Below are 23,511 nucleotides of genomic sequence, written 5' to 3'. Positions count from 1 at the left end.
GTGTGGCCAGATCACATTACATATGCATTTGCAAAAGTATGTCCCACCTAGAAAATGCAGATCTGTCCCAAAGAGCTAACATACATTTGCACACACTCTTACTAAAAATATATTATGTACATGTAAGATCCAGTTTTATTCTCTTTCCGTTGTGGAAACTAAGGGAAGACTGCAATAAAATTGTGTCAGATCAACAAAGAACAGATTCTTCGCACATAAGAGCAACCTCTGAGGTACTTGAGTGAGGTTTCCTTATAAGCTGGCTGCTCCATGAGGTAATGCAGCCACTTGAGATCTCAACAATTCAGTAATGAGAAATTGTTCCAGGGCTGGCTAATAAGTTACACTCCTCAGATGCTTCCATCAATCTGGGACTTCAAAAAAATGAGTAAGGTCTGGTTTTCATGTGCAATTAAGGGGATTGTAAAGAACCATGAAAAAACAGAAGTTACACATTCAGAATGGTTTGCTTTAGTAGGCAGTTATAGTAGTAATCAAGAGAAGGAAATAATTTTATCATATGATTTCAAGCAGAATTCTTATGAATGATAATTATCAAACTACTATAAATAGCAGCAGTAATTACATGGAGACTAATAGGCTAAAACTACATTTCCTTATTACTCAGTATGTTGAAATTACTATAACTTTAAGACAAAGATTTCAATAAATGGATGTGTATTTCTCAACTGTAGATTCTTTTGAAGCCACTTTCAATTTGCAAGCACTCTAAGAGTAGCAAGGAGCATTTTCTTAGCAACAACTCTCTTGAGTGACAGGAAAGGGTGATTACTCAAATCTGTTTCTGGAATGCAGTGGGGAGACTCAATAAATAAGAAACAACAGACTGATCACAAACAAAATTTTCCTTCCCTTTCTCATCCTATTTCCTAAAGTGTTAGTAAACACTTTACCACAATGTTAGTTGTTGGTCATTATCTGGAATATGATGCAGATATATTTTCATAAGCTGATTAAAAAAAAAAAAATCATATCATCTTCATTTTACTTCTGCCATGAACCTAATAGTTCAGAAAAGGAGTTCAAATTGCAGTGTAATTCAGGGTGGAGGAGACATGACACAGGAATCATTGCAGGCTCACTATGTAGAGATGTGGGTTGGTGAGTGCGTGTGCTGAATAGGGAACAGGTACACGTATGATAAGATACTTTAGAGGTAGAAAGTGCATTAGTACTGAGTTTTTTTTTTTTCCTAAAAGAGTTATTTTCCCTGAAATAGATAAATTATTGTGTTGTGCTGTTTCTCTGTTCTTCATAAACTGAAATCCAAGAATTACACATGATATAATTTAGGGCACAGCCACTTCTGGTGAAAATTGTCCTGCTTACTTGATCTAGCTCAGTTATGATCCTTCTACGGATCTGAAGCGGTACATTTGAAAGTAAGCACAAAGCATACAGTAACTGTGTATCTTAAAATGTCACACAGGACTCTGCCATGCTATTGCTACAATACCTGCATGATGTGCTACCGAATGACCATGCCTGTCTACAAGTGGGAGGGGGAAATGAGAGCTACATGTGAATATGTGGGCTCATGGGCTGGCTGATATGTCTCAATGCTAAGAATTACAATCCCTCATTTTTATGCCCCTTCAACCACTGTGGTCCATAGTTTTCATTTAACGCCTAAGGTCTGTCTATTCCAGCTGCTCTGAAGGGTGAAGGATTCTTGCCCTCCAAATACATTTAGGTGTGTCAAGCATGGCTCTTCCCCACTCCCCCACCCCCACAACCCCAAGCTTTTTCATTAGTGGCAAAACAGTGGGAAAATAAATGCTTCACTTTGTCTCATTCTAACTTGCCCCTGGTGTACAAACAGGACCCACCCTCCAGGAACACAGCTAATTCAACTTTTCCCTGTTTCTTTGAGGAAAAGGCATCCTTCTATGCCTAGCAGATGTAGTCGTCTGATGACCATGTGAAGAGCTCTCAATGATTTGTCATACAACAAGGACATGACAGCAAGCAGGAGGCAGAAAAAAGGACAGGAGGAGGGAAAAGAAGTTTGATTGGATAGAAAGGAAGGGCAGAGAGCTGAAAACTGGACAATCCTCCCCTCAGGCATAAGTGGAAACTCCTAGGGACCAGGGGAAATAGTGAGCTAGGCTTTCACATGAGGGAAGATTATGAAGGAAGAGAAGAGACTTTTCCACCTTGCTGGAAGAAGCAGAGACCTCACAAGAATTGAGCAGCAGCCCAAAAGCTGGTTTTGATGCAGTGGGACAGGAAACCTGACCTGTGCTTGACAGTGAACTCATTCCACACAAAATGACCCCATTTCAATGAGAGGGATTCACCTCACGTTTCCTATAGCCTAAAGGCTACAGCAGCCATGTAGGAAATACCTATTTCAGCTTCCTCAGGCAGCAGAGAAAATTGAGCACAGCTCTCAAGTGTGAGAACTAAATATAGTATGCAGTGACTTAGTAAGTAAATGCAAGATACTGGCAATCTTATGCCCATTCATACGTTTAGCGTAATGCCCAAATCAGTCAACAAACCTGAAAATATCCACCAAATGACCTATAAATTATGCCAGGTCTGAAAGCTGCCCTGTTTAATACTCACATGATTTATGCAATTCTCAGGACACATGAAAAGGGAAATATGAGCAAAATTGGATTAGAATTCAGAGCAATTTCTCCTGTTCCACATCTAATTCTATCCATATTTGAGGTGTCTCTCAATTTGTCACTGGTTATGGAAGCAACTTAAATTATAGCTATAAATTCAGTACTTTAAGGACCTCACCTTGATTAGGATGAATGAATCCAGGACATAATCCCACTCAAAGTGCCCACTGGAGAAGTTCTGCCCTTTGGATCTTAAATGTACAATACTGCATCACCTATTCCTGAGGAAGAAGCTACGAGTGATACACTTGTGCATTTGCCAAGAAAAAAAAAAAAAAGGTAATTACTAGTTTCCTCTTCATTAGAATCTTGTGTCTCTATCCAAAAGACTCTCAGTGCAGTTCTCTCAGGAGGGATGTATTTGAGCACACAGTACTAGAAATCCTCTATTCTAATGATGAGCCATCTTAATGAGGATTATTGAGATTAAAGAGTGTAGACAGTGAATTAATTCAGCACAAAGCCCAGCAAAGTCTTAAAATAATATGCAGAGTATTCCAGGTTTTGTTTTTTTTTTAACCTGGTTACAGTGTCTCGGGCTCTTGAACTCACAAGCTTTGCCTAAAGAGAAGACCTTAGAATAAGAAATCAAATATTCTCAGGGCCCTAACATAAAAACTTTTAGAGTATAATAGTTTTCATGATGGCGAATAATAGCATGTGAGCAATTATGAGAACTATGAGAACTTTATCTTCTATGACCTGCTCTTGAACATCACAGTAGTAAGTGAAAAATACATTCTCATAGATCTCACTAATGCAGGATCAAACCACAAACCTCTAGGCATAAAGAGCTGCACTGGAGGCACTGGGCATTGAATTAGGCTTCAAATGTTTCTTTAAAGGTATCTTACAATTCCCTCTCTAATTATTATGTTCCACCCAAACTACAAAGCTTTAAAGAGGCAGCAAGGTGTGTGGTAACAGCATTCCTACACTCCTGAAGAAAATGCACATTATACAGCAGAGTGACAGAAGTGCTATGCTGGTACTTAACTTAAAAGTTACTGAAATCGGAATCCTGGCAAACATTCAGGGCAATGCTGTATCAAGCTGAATGAATTAATGTTTTACTAATGACTTGAACTTAAACAAGTTAAAATCCTTCTTCAGAAAGGAAAAAAAAGAAAAATTCTGTCTTTTCAAAGAGCTTCCTAAGGGCCTACTGCTCAATGAAATTCTTTCTACTGCTAAAACCAAAACCTAATTAGTTAAATCTGTAAAAGAAAGATTAACTGAAGAAAACCCCGGGGAAAACAAGCCACAATACACTGACTTAAGAAATTCTCATCTAGGCAAAACCCAAACAAAAATCAACACAGGTCAAATTAATTCATTAATTTAATCTAACAGGATTTTCGCTCTGGTTGTGTTATTCCTGGCTCTTAACTTCCTCTTCTTAAATTCTTCAATGCCAGTTATAAAGAAGAGGTCATATAAATTCAGAGAAAATTTGAACATCATCCAAACACAGTTTGGTCTTATGAAATAAAACTAATGTCTTCCTTTTCCCAGAAAACACACAAAAAGGTTGATAAGGCAAGAATGGTCCTTATATTGTAAGATTTAGCAAGGCAAACAGAATAAATGAATATACCAGTTCTTACAACTCTGTTTCCCAGTAGACTTGCTTTTCAGCCTGCACAACCCTATATGCGTTATGCTTTGAAATACTAGGTCAGAAGAGATATGTCCAAGAACACTGCACTTTTTAAGAGTGAGAGAATTCTAACTTCCACAGGAAAATTCTAAGAAAGTTCACTGCCTTGAACTAGCTCCCTTGTGCTGCTGAAGAGATGCTAAACCAGCACATATCTAAACCCTTTGCTATGGCTGCTCTTCATCATAACTGATTGCTACTAGAAAAGCTACGTACCCTTATTGGATCCCTCTTCTTTAAGCAGGCTTGTAATTCCCCATCACTCGATAGTTATATAAAGTTTCAGTTTCGGCACATTCTCAATGCCTACCAGCCCAAAGCAACAATTTGGCAAATATAAGTTAATTACGTAATGTAATACAAAAAAGTTTTTTATTTAAGATCCTGAACAGGCAATAAAATCCACCATGTGTTTTCTGATACATGGTTATACAGTTATGGAGAGTGTTTCTTACAATAGCGAGAATGTTGTAAATACAGATGCAAAAATTGCAAAACCTTGATGAGAGTACATGTCTTCATTACTTTTTCTCCATTTTTAATTTAACTTGATTCTTAGTGTATTTCCAAGACTCACTAACTTTTCTTGGTGGAAAACTGTCATAAATCAGCAGTTTGTTTCAGATGTGTTTATCCCTCTTTTATAAATAAATAGTAATCTAATTTTTAAAGAAACCAAGAAACTTCCCAGAAACCTTTCATCTACTGATCAAATCAAACTTTATGGAAACTCTAGACATTCTACACTGTTAATCAGAAAGTGGAGTGAAAAATGCTAAACTCAGCCTGAGGGCTATTTAGGATCCCTCACTGAAAACAGGTTGGGAAACGAAACAAGCTGAGCCACTGTGAACAGGGTTCCTCGACAGCAAGCCAGTGTCCCTTCCTTCATTTCATTCTTCTATAGACCTCTTTAGTCTGTCTGAATCAAAAATATTTGCAACCAACAACCAATATAATTTCACAGGCTTATTATAGTTCACTTTAGGAATTAGTGTCTTTCTGCAGGTTCTCATGTCACTGGCAATCAGTGTCACTTCTGAGAGTTCTCAATTCTTCAACTTAAGCCTAGTGTGTCTCCTTAATCCCTTTAATTCTTGCATTTTGACCTAATTTTACTATTCATTATCATGTGCTTTTTTGCTGCTAGCTAGGCTTTATTATGTATCATAACAATATAAAAGCTAAATTGTGGATTATTCTTAAATAAAAAGCCTGCTAAGTTCTCATAGTGTTATCCTGAGCAGTATCTTCCTTGTCCCTCCTCAGGCCAGCTCAAAGGAAATCAATGGCACTACTCAGCTCAGTAAAGCAAACAGGATTCAGCTCCAAGAGCTGAGCTCGTCAATTTTGTTCTGAATATATTGTTCTTTAGAAGTGTGATTATTCAGCAAGTGATGTATCTTAAAACTAGAAAAATAACTATCACCAGGTGATGGTGTGCAAAGATATCCCTTCTATCCAACCAACCCAGCAGTTGGGATGCTCATTCTACATGGAAGACAAGACTATTGGCCCTAGCTTCAAAGATAACTGGAACAAAAATCTCCTCACCTTAAACACTGATCTAAACCATCAGCCTAAAGTTTATTCTGGAATGCACTGCTCCTAACTGGTGTATTCAAGCCATTTTATTTTGTGGAACATAGAAAGTATTAGCAGAATAGGAGAAATATAAAGGAAAAAAAGGGGGAGGAGCACACACAAAAAATGAGAATTTGTTGCCCTGTTGTAACAGAACTTAGTTGGAGATTGGAACATCAGAATCTGGGCTATGTTAAAAAAAAAGTATTTAAGAATTCATATACACAGGAAGCAAACAGAAAATAAATGAGAACACACTATGGGGAGTATGGGTTCAAAGTCCCTGAAATAAAGGAAGGAATTGCATCCTAGCCTTCCTTGTTTAGACAAAGTGTCCTAACTTCTGTATAAAAGGTAACTCAAAACACGACTGCCTCCCTTTTCCTAATCCAGAGTAGTACCTAGCCCCCTCTCCGCCTTCAGTTACACTGCTTTCCTTTTGTTAAAAATTATGAATAATCCAGAATGGGGAGTAGAGGAAAGCTTTGCTTTAGGCTAAAACCACCATTTGAACCAAAAAAATTGAAAACAAACAAAAATGCTCTTGCAGAAACAAGCAACTGCCCCTTTTCCTCTCAAAAAATCCCCATTTTTTTTTTTAATCTGGATAAAGCAGATCTTCTTGTCTATGTATATAGTTGGAGGATAAGGTGATGTTCAAGTTTGAAATGGAAAAGCCAATAAGTTCTAGCAGTCAGTCTAAAACATCAGTACAAAGAAACCAATATAACTGCTACAGAAGACAATTGAAACCTTTCTACTAAGATTAGTAAAGCCTATACTAGACTTCGTACATGTCCCTTATAATCACCTCTACATAAAACACATAAGTACTCCTGTATTCAATAACAGACATTAATTCTGCTGTGACCTTGCAGCCACATTCACAGCAATGCCCCCATGATCTAATTTTTTATTGAGGGTGACTTTGGCTTGGGTTTTTTTAATAAGCTGTAGCATCAAACTACTATTTAAATCCCTGGGTAATACTTACAGTAAGAAGTGTGATGTGTGGAAAATTGTTTGGGCACCAACCTGGAGTATATCAAAACAGCAGCAACAAACCTGGCAACAGACCAGAATCCAATACAGTACTTGGCAAATGATGGCAAACGTACCGCCAACATGTGATGCCTTCATTTTTAAGCCAAGGATAAATGCAGTTGATATTTCTTGCCAAGACTAGTGTGCCAAAATGCCACATGTGAGGTTAAGCAAGGATGCTCCAAATAATTTCCAGTAATATTCTACCAGTCTGCTCCTTTAAGAACTGTCAGATATTGACTCCAAAATATCTGTTCCTACATTATTATTATAGCTGACCCAGGAAAACACATCAGTGTTATGGCTTTGAAAAGAAGCACTGACAACTGCTTAATTTAATAATTATAGTCAGGACTGTAATATTCTCTCACAAATTAATAAAGCCTACTGGAATGGTGAAAGTCCTAAAAATATTTTTTTATTTAGTAAAATGCAAGATGACAGATGAAATAATCATATTTCACAGACTTAATGGATTTTTTTCTCTAAGGAACAGAACAGTGTTTCTTTAATTAACATAATTTCTTGCATATACATATTTGGGAAAAGTCTATGAAGACTTCCCAGAAATCAGGTTTAAAGGCTAACATCAAGGAATTGTTTTTGAAAGATTCTTGCTTCAGTGGGGATTTAACCAAATGTTAGTACAGGAAAATGCAGTGCTGCGTTAAGGTATTTAGGGATCTGTAATGAAAAGTTTAAATGAGATTTGGCTAATGATGTAAATCACCAGTTTCAGTGAGCCTTGGCTTTGCAATGCCTTGGCTTTAAGTCAGAAAAGCTGCCCAAAGAGCTTGAAATGTAAAAAAAAAAAAAAATTTCTGTCCTTGCCTAGTGATCCCCACATTCCTAAAACAGCCATGAAAATCTGTCATTATTTACCCTTTAAAACCATTCTAACCTTGAGGCACTGTACTGCAAGATACCACTCAGCAGCCCTAAAGAAGCAGTTTGGAGGACTCCACATAAGCACTGAGCAGGGAAGGGAGTTAGGTGAGGAACAGATTTAGGTTCAAATTAAGTATGAAAAAGAAATGAGCTTCCCCCTTGTGCCATCTTTTTTTTTTTTAATTATTTAGGAATGCTCCAGGCCCAAATCACCATTATCTCATTTTTTTCGTCAAAACAGGAAAATTTAATGGAACTGACTAATGCAAAATATTTTTAGTATGGCACCAGCCTCTTGCAACAAAAGGTACTGAGGCAAATAACATGGATTTCTTCCATACGTGTTGCAGTCCCGGTTGACACTTCCCCAAGCTTCAGAAGACAGACAGGGTAGGCAGAGGAGCAAGCAAAGCAGACTACCATGATGAGTGCACTAGCAAACAACAAGCAGGTCAAGAACAAAGTCGTATTTTAAAAATACCTGGGGGCAGATCACTTTATAGAAGAGATGAAAAATCCTTTGTTAATTTTATATGGTCTGAACATTAAGGTTTTACAGTTATCCAGAACACTTAAATAAAATAAACATTATTTCTTATGTGAAGGACATTGAAGATGACAACAGTCCTTTACAGAGAAGTTCTGCTCTTCAACTGGCATTTGGCATACTGCTGTAGCACTGCTACCCCGGTCCCAATACCCATCGCTTGGCAAAGGAATGTATTTGATACTGCATCTGGAGGCATGGGTCTGAGCTGGGGTTTGCGTTTAGTGCCAGCTAACAGGGTATGTTTGTTTTAGTTTACACAATCAGCAGAATATGGCCAAAAATTTGCCTTACACCAGTTCAAACAATTTCCTGTTATTTGAACATTTAATGAGAAAATCTTTTATGGACTGAATAGATAAGCATTTAGATCCATATTCTTTTTCAATTCTTAGGACTTGCTGCAGTGTCATCAAAAAAACAGCAAGGAGTCTCCAAATCGAAGGTAAACAATAGACTTCAGTTTTAACCGTGCATTCTCAGTGCTAATTTCTCTTGTAAGGAGTAAAAATGCCTCAGACAACTCACAAGGGATGTGGTGTGAAATTTTGTGCAGTTTTCTGAAACCAGCACAACAGCTCAGTACACTGGAGCTAATTTCTGTGTCAGTTTTCATTCCATATGGATTAGTGCCATTTTGCATAGCTGAAGCACCAACTCTACGGATGTATTTTGGCAGTGCCATACATATTCAGTTTCCCCAGACTTTCGGTAATATGAAGTTGCTCTAGACACTGCAGTTTTTCACTCAGTCTATCAGATTTAAGTTACTGTTTGAGTCTGTTTTTCACTAATTAAAAAGCACAGGTGTTTTCAGCTGGATCTTTCTCTTCAATCTAGTGAGTCTTTCAATAGTGTGCAAATTAAGTTGTCACAAATACATCCAGGAGTTTTACTATCTGTCTGGGTTTCCATTTTTTATTACTTCCTCACAGGAAAAAGAAATCATGTTCTCCCTGCCTTTTGGTGATATTGTTGCCTTTACTAATAATTGAATTATGAAATTAATAACATAAATGTCAGGATTTATCACTGTCGCATGCTTGCACTTGCTAAGAAGAGTTTTTTCTCCACCCTGTTAATGGAACATGGAGGACAATTCTGAGGAGATTCAACTGAGACTATTTTGCAACCTATGTGAGAAACAGAATTCCGTATTTTCTTCAAGGTTTTGCTAAATTGGAATTGTAACATTTTTGCAGTATCAACAGGTCTCCACAAGATCATTTTAAGATCAAAATTCAAAACAAACAGAAAGCAACTTTTGCATATGAACTACAGCAGTTTCTTTCAAAATGTCACACAGTTAATTCAGCAGTGTTCAATATCCTACAGTGTTGTCTTGTTCTAAGCATAATGGAAGTGCAAGGGCTCACCCACTTCATAGCAGATTATTTTGAGGCTAAATCCCTAAGCCTGAAGAATACAAACCTTTTCTACTTTTAAAAATATTAGTGCTGACAAATGGCTGAATTGTTTTCCATTTATTTCACTTTTTAATTACTCCTACGAAACATGCCAGTAAAAGCCTGAAAAGGACTACAGCCATAAATACGCAGGTAAGTGATGGTGACAAAGACTCTTTCAGAGTTCAAAACCTCAACCTGTTCTTTCTGGTGAAACCTCTAATTTTGGTTTGAATACAGCAGGCCTATGCTCTCACTTGTGAATTACAGTCTCAATGGCTTGCTTTCCTTTTATTTTTAAATGGCCTTCCTTTCTCTTCATATAGAGCCCATTTCTGTTCTCTTTAGTTATACTCAGAAAGTTAGCATGAGACAGCCATAATCCCTGAGCTATTTCTCCATTTGTCTGGGTTGCGGGTTTCCTCTTGCCCAGTAAGAAAACAAGTTTGTCCCAGTCCCATACCTCATGTTTTCAGACCCGAAGTCACAGTTTGTTATGCAGCATGACACTCACTCCCACTGTGAGAAACTGAGGGGGCAAGGAGCCAGGGGCTGGCAGAATGCTGACTTACCTCTTTTCCCCTCACTTAACCACCTAACCTGCTCTTGCCCTAACTTGCTTACACAAACGCTAGCCACATGTAAGAGGATAAATAAAATTCCAGATCCACAACAAAATTCACACTGGAGCAGTCTGATGACTCCTTGTATTTGGCCTCCATGCAATGGCCTGAGATAACAGACTTGGTCCAATCAGACTGTCATAATTTAAGAAACCAACAAATGTTCTTCTGCATTTGGTTCTCTCAACTCATAGTATAATGAGAGTAGGGCAGATCGACCATCAGAAGATAGAGCTAGAGAAAGCTGTGCTTTTCTTCTCCTATTCCTAGTTTGTAGGCCACGAACAAATATTCCAAGACACAGAAAAAGAGTATTTTACAGGCAATGTTAGAGGTATGGGGCAAAGTCAACTTTCTAATTAATGTTATTTGACGAGAGCAGGGACTGGTGTTGTAGGTCCCCTTCGCTGAGGCATAAGAGACCTGTAAGATATAAAATCCTTGGATTGCAAGATATGCCTCATTTATTTTACTTATTTGAAATAACATTAGCTGAATAATATGAACAAATATTAATTGAAAGAAATTTTGCAACCTCTTTTGATTTCAAGGGACCACTTATGGACTATGGCACACTTCAGCTTTCACAGTTTAGCCCCAGTAAACAATGCTATCCCAACTAAAACCAGTACATCAGCTTAAGTGAAGTCCCACGTATTTCATTTACAGAATTAGATGCTGTGTATTAGCCATCACAAACTTGTTGCTACTGCAAAATTCCTGACACAGGACACAATTCCGAAGCATGCCATTCTACTGTGGATGTTAGTAGTCTGTGCTGCATCTTTCACTCAGATCTTGTGATAAGTCTCCTAGAACGTTCTGGCATAAAATGAAAAACACTAAAACAATAGTTTTGGTACCACTGAAATTCTGCCAAAATACATCTGAGCTGCAAATGACTGGTTTTGATGTCTTTCTGAAGAGGGCGGAAATATAGCTAAATTGAATTCCTTGATTTTTCACCAGTAACAGAATCTAAAGATGCTGCTAATATATTTGAATTATTTCAGACGGACAAATATTAATGTTTTGGTGAGAACTTCATCCCTTTTAAATTTAGTTTTACCATCTTCAGTCAAGCAGAAAATCAGAAATACTCTGAAATGCAATGTATCTATTCTTTCAATGTGTCAACAAATAGCCCTAAGAACGCAAAGATCATCTCACCATCTAGCTAAGTAATCTGCAAGTTGATAATGTTGTCACACTTCCAAAGGCTCTAAAAAATTAGCAAGTACCTTGTTATCATAATGATTCTTTGTATTATGTAAAACAATAAATTGTAAAACAATAAAGCCTGTTACAATGGACAGGCTGTTACAATCTGCCGGGTAGAAGCAGATGTGGCAGGTATGCTTTCCAATGAAAGAAAAATTCTTTCAACTTGCAATTTCCTTTAACTATACATTTGCCACTAGGAAGTGTTCAAATAGCAATGAGAAAAGTCTCCCAAATGTTAGGTTATCAAGAAGGAACCCAGTTTTAAGAACTGATGTTAATCAGTGCACTGGCAGAAAACTCTTTTCAGCTTTAATTGCTCCCATCACATGAGATCTTGAAACACCTGAAGACTGAGTGTTTGTTCACCTACTGAAAGAACAACTTGAAAATCATGAACAATATCATCATGTGGTGACGCCTATCATAAGAAAATTATGGTATTACTAAGAAAATATGCACCCCGTGCTCCATTATCTTTACTTAGATTTACATCTCTCTAACGTATATCTCAGTTAAAAGAAAATATTTGAGGAAAATAAGTAGCGTTACAAACTCTTAGCTCACTACTTGTTCTCTGATGTAGCAAAGATTTTCAAAGACATTTTCCAAATTTTCTGGAGGTACTGTCTCTTCTACTGTCATGGCTGGACACACTGTGTGTGTCCAGCACAATGAACTGGAGACCATGCTTTAATATCCCAATCCCAGCAATGATAGATGGTGACAAAACTGTTCAATCTGTGACAGCCAGGACAAATCCCTGTTCACTGATCTTAGTAACATTAATTGGCTGTGCTTCTTGTACAGAAGTAACACAAGCAGAGTACACATTAGCTGAAAATAAGCTAACTTTAAGTATTTTTTTTCTAAGAAGTATATTATTGAATCAACTAGTACAATTCATTTCCAATTACTCATTGAGCTATATATGACTTATTACAAGAGGTATTAAAGTAACATAATCTAGCCACCTGTTACCTCGCACAGCAATATCTATATTTTGGAATATGCACATTAAGTACAGACTTTGGATGAAAATAAAGAGGCCTGCTAATGTGTTTTGTTTGCTCCTTAAACTGTTCTTTCTTTGATCTTTAAAAACAAATACAAAAACACCCAAATACATTCTTTTTTTTTTTTTCCTGAATGAGTATACACCTGTATTTTCAATTTGTTTTTATTCTTTCACTTTGCATCCTCCACAATCCTACAAACTAATATTAGACAGGACAATTCACATCAGTCACCTCACAAAGACCTTTGGCAAGACACTGAGGGTTAAGTAGGTAGAATCAGAACTTGAACGCTATGCAACATGTATGTCAGACACAATGCGTCCATATGAATAGTCTTATACCTGGAACTTTTAAAAACATAGGCAACCATAACTGTAAATAAAAATTTAGAAAATTTCTGAAAACAAAAGTCTTATGAAAATATGTGTGTAAATAGCCTGATCAGGAAATACAAAAGTAACACTGCAGAAAGCCCAGATATCTGAGTAGACTTAGGGAATTTCAATTTCTTGCTAGAGGAGGTTGAAAGGTTTTTCATTAGATGCAATTACAATTTTTATCGACACCTCTTTTTGTAATCACCAGAAAAAGTCCACAATATGGGACAGTCATAACAAAAAACATATTCCAGGACATAACATTGACTTCCTTCAATTAAATTCCCAAAGTATACTTAAACTCTTTTAAGAAACACAAAAGCACAGATCTTGTGAGTACTCACCACCGTCTTCAACCATGAAATGAAATATGTCACTGGTGGCATTGTCACCCCCTCGTAAAATATAGCATATCTTCATGTCATCAATATCAGCTGCGAAGATGTGAGAAAAATAGATTGTATTTTATTTTAAAAGCTGAAGGTAGTAAACTGTTTTTATAGAAAGACTTGACATGTATTAAATAGTTTTGCTTCAACAGAGAGAGGTCAAGGTTCTCCAGCAGAGCTCCAGAATTTCAGTATTAACAACATTGAAGTTTTACAGACACCATTCATCCTCCCTCTCTTTACTTCCCATTCCACAGTACCCTCTTTTTTTCAAGATGTATTTACAAAAAAGAACCGAAAGGAAATGTAAAAACATGGTTTCAACAGTCAGAACTATTTAATGTTTTTAGTGGCTCATTTTCTTAAACAAAGATGAATCTCCACTAAGATACTGATCCTGTCATTCTTTATCCTGAGAAGTACTGTAGAGGTCACAGAAAATCTGTGGCAGAAACAGGAGCAAAACCCAGGATATTTTCTATGTTAAGTTCTAACCTCCATTCAAGAGGCAAGACAAATCAGTCCACATGACACCCCTTCCCTGCCTTTAGAACGAGATTACTTCTGGTATGTAGTCTACCTCTAGGTTAGGATATCTCTACACATTCCGCAGTAGAGAGATCTCACTTTCTTCAGTCGCCCACAAAACTGTCCTCTGTACCAGACCATCCTTCCTATCAGCCTGTTTTCAAAAGATAAAGAATCATAGAATTGTTTAGGTTGGAAAAGATCTTTACGATCATCAAGTCCATATAGTATAAAATCTATATGAACTGACATAAATAGTGCTCAAACACTTAGAGTGACCGACTGTTTAAGAACCCAAACAGATGCAATTAAAGCAGACAGACCAGACTTCAGTTAGAAAAAATTCAATGCACAATTTTGAATCATCAATGGCAATAAAGTATGCAAAAGGTAAACAAATATTTATTATTACTGTGTTTTCTGGTTTCCTTGAGCGGTGATGAGAAACACGGAATACATAAAAACTAGTTTTTGTCACTTTCCTTGAAAGACTGCTGTTAATAAAAATCCAAATCTGATACTTTTCTTTAAGAAAAGTGTTAGAAATCAACAGCATTAAAGTGGCGCTCAAGTGCCATCCAAGTTCTCCTCCCAGGTTAGGGCATATGCATTACTAAAATGAAAGCAAAAGCACTTCTCCTAGAGCTCCTCAAAATCCTCAGCTCCAAAAGGTAACCAGATATCTTCTAGGGGAAAGAATTTAAGAACATTATCAGCAAATATAAGTCACTGAAGAATCTCTTCCATAAATGTTTGAAAGTTAAAGATTAAAAATTCATGGGGCTGTAAAGAGGATGCAAACAAATACCTCTTCATGCCAGTGGAGCAAATAAAACTGTCTTCCTGTAAACGCTTTCAAAAGTACTCAGCTCTGCCCATGCAGGTAGCCTTATCAAAATCCATGGTTCCAACATATATAAAGATAAGCACTTGATCCAGTGTTTGCAGGACCAAGACCACCTCACCAAAAAAGCCTCTTGTAATTCAAACATCTTAATTTTGTCAAAAGGATTGCAAAGGAATTACCTGTTCTCTGTTCATTAAGAACATGTTCAGAATTATTTAAGCAATTCTACACTTTCCTTCCACAGTTGACTAGGCTATGCTAGTTATATTAAAACTTGCCTAGTTGTAAGCACAATTTATTACTGTGTAACTACAGTGCCTGCTAAATATTAATGTGATATTGGAATTCACCAACACAATTTTGAATTTCATCCAACATGATTTTCTATTTAAAAAAAAAAATCTCCCCTAGATCAAGGCATTGATTGCCCATTTAAAATTCTGCAAAACTGGTGTGGTTAGTAATGGTTACATATATTTATACATATTCTTTAAGAAACAAATGCACTTCACAACATAATTCACTCGTGTCTCTGAAAACACTTGTCTGAAAAGGAAGATGAAAAGCATTATCAGGGGGAAATGCTGAATGAAATCATTGCTTGCCAAGTGCTGCGTATTTGGCTAAAGTTGCCATGTAGATATCTTTGGCCTCAGGAGGCTACATGGAGTACTGAGAAATCAACCAAGCTATATTATTGCCAAGGCAGATTCTTACTCTCCACTATTCCTTCCCCTTCTTCCTGGCTGCTCAGAACACCTGCAGAGCTGTGGGATATGACCTGGCCCTTACTTACAAACTTACCCATGTGGAACTGGAGACTCCCAAAACAGTATTCAGCAATCAGTCACACTTTGCACATTCAAAACATTATCCAAACATCAAATATCTATTTGTTATATACCACTAAACTTCTTTAAGTGTGAAAGACTTGGCAGTTCCTTAATAGACTTTCCCCACTTTTAAATAAATTATCTAACCTTAATGAATATCTGCCATGAATAAATTCCAGCCCTGACTTGCAGAGACAAGTGCAGTATAATGCACACGCAATATTCTTTGTATACATTTTTATCCTAGGACAAAACTGTAAATATAAAGCACAAAGAAATAATAATGGACTAAAAGTGCTGCTTTCAGGTGTAACATGAAGTAACAGATAGTACTTGAATACACTTAGGAACTGCTTAATATTCTGTTTTGTTACTCTCACTTGCACATCTCATTCAGATTATTTTAACAGTTAAATAAAAAAGAATAAAAAGCACCAACTATTTGCAGAATTTGGGGACCTTCTATCAAGAATTTAATTCTTTTACACTCTAATACCCCCTTTGACCAATCCCAATTAACAATATGAGCCTCACAAGCAAATTATCTACTGTACTTGTGGCAGAAATATTTTATGTATACTAATTAGAAAGCCCCGCACTGACTGTTCCTGAACAAAATACACAACAGATCTCCTGGACATACTATATTCTGCATAACTGCATTTTGACTGGAGGCTTTTCGCACATCTTGCAAGCTAGGCTAATTTCTTTGGTAAAGTTTTGTGGGTAGATATTGAAAAGCAATCTCAAGCATAAGTGGAAAGCTGTTTGCTAAGCAATCGCTCTGTCCTCTCTTTCAGTTACAGGCAATCTGAAAACCCAACTGCTCAGGCTGCTTGTACACAAAGAACCTTGTTTCATCAATGTTACCTCACTCAAAGTTGTCAGGCTGCCTGTTCATACAACAGCCTCATCTGACTTCAAAGTTGGCCAAGTTTTGAGTAGGGGTTGGACCAACTGACTCCAAGGGTCCTTTCCAACATAAATTGGAAGATTGTAATGATGTTTTACAAGCCCCATCAGGACCTACACGTTAATGAAACAGGAATTATTCAGCATTTTGTACAAGGTTGCCCCCATGGCAGGATAGGACCCCTAAAATGTGGGGAGGTCAAAACAAACAGGAAGCATCTAACAACAGGTTCAATAGTGAATACAGAGGCATCCCAAAGTCACAACTATTACTCATGGGTGGTTGCAAAATCTACGCTTACATTAGGACCATGAAGAACATGACAAAAGCGGGTCTTGTGTGCTCCTGGTCTGAACATTAGAAAATTATTAGTCTCAGTTTAGCATAAGCATGAAATATGCATAAGTTCACTACTCTGGATTTGATTGCTTTGCACATGAATGGTAGTGGACCACGAAGTGAGGGCCAACAGTAAACAACACACAGAATTTTGAGTATGCAGCTTGGTCTACACAAGAGCTCAGCCATCTCACATTACTTCTCAAAACTAGCCTTGTAGGTTCAGCCAAGAATTTTTGTCTCCCTGCTGCTCACAACCCCTCCCATACCCAAAGCAGCTACACACAAGAGGGCATTTAAGGAAAGGAAGAGACAGTTCCCTTTCATCTATGACTTCAATGTCCAGGTTATTCTGTGATTTTGAGCAAGCTGTCTTTTCCTGTACTCAGCATATGTAATACTCCTGTGTGAGCTTAATTCTTTCTGCCTTTCATGCAGCCTTTCCAAGCAGCCCTTCTCCCTCAGGTGCTTAGTCCTGCATTCATAAGACATTTCAGTGTGGTTGCTACATAAAATATAAACCATTATAAAAAGCATTTAGGAAGTTGAGAAGTGAGATACCACAGAAATAACATAGATACTCAGGAGGTACTTGCTTATAGAGGCCAAAGAAGAAAATTATTGAAGAAATGTATGTTTCTTAAAAATACTCTTCAACTCAACACAAAGTAGAGTACTTGTGTCAGTACTGCCAGGGAACCTGTGAAGTTATATCGCTGTCTGGGGATCATCACTAGCATTAAAATAATGTTTTCCTAAGGGCTGCATATGCTTTTTACACAGCTCAGGCAGCCCGCGGATATTAAGAATGCCTGTGTGAAAACCACTGAGCATGCCACGTGGTCAGGCTGCCAATTGAAAGCCACCTAGCAAGTGCATTTTTGTCATCTCACAAATGTACCTGGTCGCATGGCTTGAAGAGAATGAAATAGGTACCTATCCTGAGAGGCCCTCCCTGCCCCTTGAAAAAAGGGTAATCACTGTGCTGTGCAGCAACCTTGCTTTGAGGGAACACCCCCTCAATTCTACATTCTTCAATGTAAGAGAAACCCCACTAAAAAAAGTAATAATCTGTTTATTTTCTTACTCCCATTCTCTTCTGTTTCTCACTTGTTTTGGCAACAATACTCTTAATACTACTCGCAGCTCACTATTGAAGCCTTACATTTAAGGAGATGTGGTGGCTCCCAAAGCTTAGACATGGTTTGATCCCTCCTCATCCTCTTTTTTTGCACTATCACTGCACAACATGAGGCACCCCACCCATTCAAAAGTTCATCAAGCCTCTTTGCAAAATTTGGTGTATCCGAAAAGAACATCACAACAACCAAGAGTGTAACATGGGATACATACCAGTACATGTTCTGTGAAGTGAAACACAGACAACTACAAGCCCTCTTCTCCAGCCTTACCAGGTTATACAACCCAGTCTGTCTGAGCCCCTTTAATTCTGAGTCTTCATGCAGTTGAGCTGTCTGCTCACTCCACAGCTGCAGGAGGCTCCAAGCATCCTCATTTCATTTTTAATTAACCACCTATTAACTCATTACAAAATAACATGGAAAATTCTCTGGAGAACAGCTAATGTTCCTTTTTCAAATCAAGTTACTTCATAACCTTATGTTGAGGCTCTGTTGCAGAACATACAGCACGTGGTTTTCACCCTATTTATACCACCTAGTATTTTAGTTCCATGTAGAAAGTAAGCACCACTGACAGATTTTTAAAACAAATACATTACCTTCTAATTTACCACAAACACTCTGTGGTTAAGATTTGTGTAATTAAGGCAACAAATGCACTCATAATATATTATTTCCTCACATTTGGGAAATGATGTTGCCTTTACAGTTAAGAGCTCTCAGACTGTACAGCAACTGATACTCTAGCCATGGTATGACCATTAGTTAATAATAGCTTGGCCACTCCCGTAGCATTTTCTAAATAAAACTGTTTATAAAGAAGGCACTCAGCCTCTAAAGATCTGGAACCACGTGTAGCCCAAATGTGTTATCCAAATTTCTATCACTGTTAGAAAGTCCAAATCACAGTTATTTGGACTGTAAGCTCTCCAAAGCGACGATGTTTCTTTATTCAGTGTTTATCCAGTAGACACCCTCTACTGTTAAAAGCTGTCACAGATGAAATAACTAATAAACATAACTAAAAAAATAATAAAGCCATTATAAATAAGGTCACTGTTGAAAAGTTTCTCACATTAATTATTATAGCATGAATATAGCATACTTAGCATGAACAAGAACGTATCCAGTGAGGTAAAAAAAGCATGGAATATCGTAATACCTTGGGTGAACTGGCTGATGCTATGGTTGCCTTTCCCCAGATGGATCAGGAAGCCATGGCGTGGACCTTCCGTGACTCTGATCTTGAGAGTAACATGTAAACTGTCCCTGTCTTCCACTTTGAGCACCTTGTTGGTAATCAGAAACCCGATGTGACCTGTGGCCAGAATACGGAGAGTCTGAGCGCCCTTATTTATTACAACTTGAGGTACGCTGTTGTCCACAGCCATTATTCGAATCTTCATAGTCTGAGGTTTCCTTGTTTCAAAGACAGTGTTGGGGAAGACATAGAAATCAGTATGAGTGCCATCTGTAACAGTGAAAGAGAAGCTATCCTCAACTGATTCTGTGCCATCATGTTTATAGCTGATTAGATTTTCATTTAGATCTTGTTTAGTGAAGGTGGTGACTGGTTTGGAGTTATTAAACATGATCCGGCCATGAACGGGTATTTGAGTGAGGACAAATTTTAGTGATGCATCAGGTGTATCTCTGTCTTCTGCAGTCAGTTCAAATGGCGTTATCAGTCTGGATTCATTTTCACTCACCACCAGGTTATGGATTGTGATGACAGGTTTCTTATTGTCCACGTCACTGATAGAAATTCTGAAAGTACGGAACACAGGGTTATAGCCATCAGTCACCTCAAACTCAAAGCTGTCCATTTTCACCTCATCTTCTGAAGTGTGAATGTAATAGACCTTATTGCCTGCTAATAGCAGTTGAGTAAAAGTGGAGATGGGAACCCCAGGCTGATCTGTGCATTCAAGATGACCACGAACAGGTGCTCTGGTAATAGTGAAAACTAAGTTCTCATCTGGACTATTGAGGTCACTGGTACTAAGCAAATCAGTAGTAAGGGTTACCTTCCCTCCTTCCTTCAAGGAAACTCCTTTGCTGATTACATCAGGGAAAACAATATCAATGCTACCTATTGTCACATAAAAGTAGCGGTCAATGAGTGGATTTATTCCATCTGTCACATCAAACTTGATAAGATCACGAACTCCTTCTTGGCCAAAATGCCTGTATCGAATCAAGTTTCTATCCACTTCATCTTGGGTGAAGTTCATCCCCAGGGTAATATTCTCAACTGCACCTGAAGACTTTATTCTCTGCAAGAGGCCTTGTCCTGGTCCATATCTTATAACGTATGTCAAGGTTTTGTCTTCAGAATCTAGGTCAGTAGCCTTCAATATTCGGTTATGGATAATTCTAGTTTCCCCTATCTCAATCTCCAAACCATCATTGATGGCCATTCTGGGTGTCTCATCATCTACAGGAATAACCATGATGAGTACTGTTTTCCTAATGGCATGTTTACCATCTGTGAGTTTCACCTCAAAACTGTCCTCTTTTGTCTCGGAGTCATCATGTTCGTAGAGTATGTTGGAGCTCTCTGTTATCTGATCCAAGGTGAAGCTCTCCACTAGGACAGTTCCATTGACCAGCTGGTTCACAATGTGGCCATGCCTGGGAAGTCTAGTGATTGTGAACACTAACTCATCGGCGGGAACGTCTGCATCAGCTGCATGGAGGATCGGGGTATCAATAACCAGGCTCATGCCTTCCATCACAACAAACTCTCGCAGAAAGATTTCAGGCTCTTCATCATTGATCGGCATAATGACAATGGGAAAAACATGCTTCTTGGAAAAGTTAATGCCATCAGAACAGCGGAAAGCAAATCTGTCTTCAACAGGCTCTACACCCTTATGTATACTTTGGACATAAAAAATATGCCTTTGACGGAGGTCTTTCAAGGAAAAAGCACTTATAGCTACACCTGCTCTGGATTTTTCAGATCCTGGGGCTGGAGATATGTTCTCCACATACCCAGATGTGGGCTGAGCAACAATGGTGCAGAGTATATCATCATTAGGAGTATCCACATCTTTGGCCCTGAGGTGAGCAGGAGTAATTACCTGTTTGTCACCTTCTGTTACCATGAACTGCTCCCCCACAAAAATCTCTGGGGCTTGACTGTCAACAGGAAGAATGGTCACCAAGACTGAAACTCCTTGAACAACATTCCCCCTGACACTCCACTGCTCAGACAGGTCAGACAAAGTAAGGTTGAAGGTATCTTCTTTGGGCAAAAGGCCTATTTCACCACCAGTGTGAGCATACACCACAGCACCATCTAGCAGATCTCTCTGGGAAAATCTCTCTGCAGGCACCCCTTTGACAAGGATGTTCCCGTGCTGAGGAGGATTGTCTACAATGAAGGCCAACATTAAGTCATCTGTGTCCTCATCCGTGCCCTGAATGACATTAGCGGTGATTTCAGCAACACCATTCTCCAGCACGTCCAGGTAGGAACCAAGAGTGCCTGGGGGCAACCGCAGCATAGGAACCTCATCATCAACTGGGTGCACGTTCATTTTCAGTGTGATGGGTACAAAATGCACCCCATCACTCACGTCAAGCCTGCAAGTATCACTATTGGTCTCAGCTCCACTGTGCACATATACCACCCTCCCTTGTCTGATATCCTCCAGGCCAAAGACACCACCTGGAATCAAACTGTACCCAGAAAGCTGCAAATGGCCATACTGAGGAGCCTGAGTCATGATAAATCTGAGATGGGCAAGCTCAGTGTCCGTGTCACTGGCATCCAGCTCAGTTGGACTAAGGACATGGCTGCCTCCCTCAGGCAAAGTGAAGCCAGTATTAGTGATTTCAGGAGGCTGGTTATCCACAGGTTGCAGGTAGATGCTGAAAGTCCCTTGGGCTATATTGCCAGCTGCATCTTGCACTTGATACTGAAACTGAATTAAATGAGGAGCCACCCCCAGTTCTTCCTGTGGGGGACGGTACGATATCTTGTGATGATTGATCTGGGCTTGGGTGAAGTGGGTAACTTCCACAGAGTGATCCTCCGTCAGCACGAGGGACCCAAGACGTGCTCCATACACATCTGGAGGGTGGTTAGTGTCAGTGGGGGGCTGGATTACTGTGTAGCGGAGTTCACGGTCCGCTGAATCCTGATCTGTGTAACACAGGTGCTTCCTCCGCAGCGGGGTCACCTGCTGTTCTGCAACTATTAAATGCAGGCTGCTGCTACTGTGCAACTCTGGGGCTAATCTGTCTACAGGATGCACCCGGATCACAAAAGTCTGTGGTCCAGAGCGGTTGGGTGGGTCATTGTCATCTTGGACTCTAAAGACAAACTGGTCCAACATAACCCCAGGGCCAGGGCTGTGAGGCCCAAAGTGGTGGTAATAGAGACGCCCTTCCACAATGTCCTGCTGCAGCCACTCTCTAACTGGCTTTTCATAGATTATGGGGCTCCCTGCTAAACCCGGCACCCTCCTCCAAGAAAAGCCCTCATCATCTTCCTCCTCTTCCCAGCCAGGAGGTGGCTGCACTTGACGGAGGAGGAGCTGCCCAGCAGTGGGGCCAGACTCCACCGTGAAGAGCAGAGTAGCATCCTGCGAGTCAATGTCAGTGGCGCTAAGAGCACGGGTGGTGATGAGCACTGTTTCGCCCTCAGCCATGGCCAGCCCTGTGTTAGCATTCAGTAGGGGTGGCTGGTCATCAGTGGGCACCAGGGTAATGGGGAAAAGGAACTCAACACGGTGGCGAGAGCCACCATCTTCCAGCCGCAGCACCAGGTTGTCACTGAGTGGAGACTCGCTGCCATCATGCTGGTAAATAACCCGGCCTGCTGCCAGCTCTGCCACTGTAAAGTGTTTACGAGGAGCAGCAGATCCTGGGGTGTCCTCCAGCAGTGTAAGGTGACCATGCCTCAGCCCCGCTACCACACTCACCCGCACCTGCTCAAGGTCATCCTCATCACTGATCACCAGGTTGGGGCTGGGACCGGGGCCCGAGAGAGGCCGCGACTGCCCCTCATAGAGCACGAGGCCAGTGTTTCGGGTCACCACTGGTGCCAGGGTGTTCATGGGCTTCACCACAATCACAAAGGCGAAGGGCTCTGAGGCAGCACCCTCAGGGTCCAACACTTCCAGCTCGAGCTCAAAGAGCCGCTCCCGATCCGAGTCCTCTGTGGGTGGCTGGTAGGCAATGCGCAGCTCCCTCACGTCGCGCTGGCTGAAGGAGGAGACAGGCAAGCTCCGGTCGTCTGTGCTGACCATGTGCCCCTGGCCAGGGCCAAAAGGCGAAGTGATGTTGAAGAACAGTAGGTCTGGTGGCGATTCAGCATCCTCGGCCGCAAGCATGTCGGGTGTGAGGGCAGTGAGGACAAACTGGTCCACCTCCATCATGAGCATGGCCAAGAAGCTGGGTTTGGGGGCCACATTCTCAGTCCCGGCCCGGATACGCACCAACACCTGGAAATACTCGCGTTTCAGCAGTGCCCCGCCGCCCG

The 23,511-nt window shown here is 39.7% G+C and overlaps 1 protein-coding gene across 1 annotated transcript in view; it reads right to left on the bottom strand.

The window, feature by feature from the left end:
• The window catches only part of FREM2 (FRAS1 related extracellular matrix protein 2), a gene marked incomplete at its 5' end in the record, with an annotated part of 128,029 nt that extends 104,532 nt beyond the window's left edge, over window positions 1-23,497 (bottom strand). Inside the window, 2 exons of the mRNA XM_010159615.1 lie at window positions 13,371-13,460; window positions 19,180-23,497. Of these exons, the coding sequence (XP_010157917.1) occupies window positions 13,371-13,460; window positions 19,180-23,497 (4,408 nt within the window). The remainder of the gene's footprint in view (window positions 1-13,370; window positions 13,461-19,179) is intronic.
• Window positions 23,498-23,511: the final 14 nt, after the last annotated feature.

Source organism: Eurypyga helias, unplaced genomic scaffold, assembly GCF_000690775.1.
Source record: "Eurypyga helias isolate BGI_N326 unplaced genomic scaffold, ASM69077v1 scaffold5689, whole genome shotgun sequence".
NCBI lineage: Eukaryota > Metazoa > Chordata > Aves > Eurypygiformes > Eurypygidae > Eurypyga > Eurypyga helias.
This window is presented reverse-complemented; position numbering and strand designations above follow the sequence as displayed.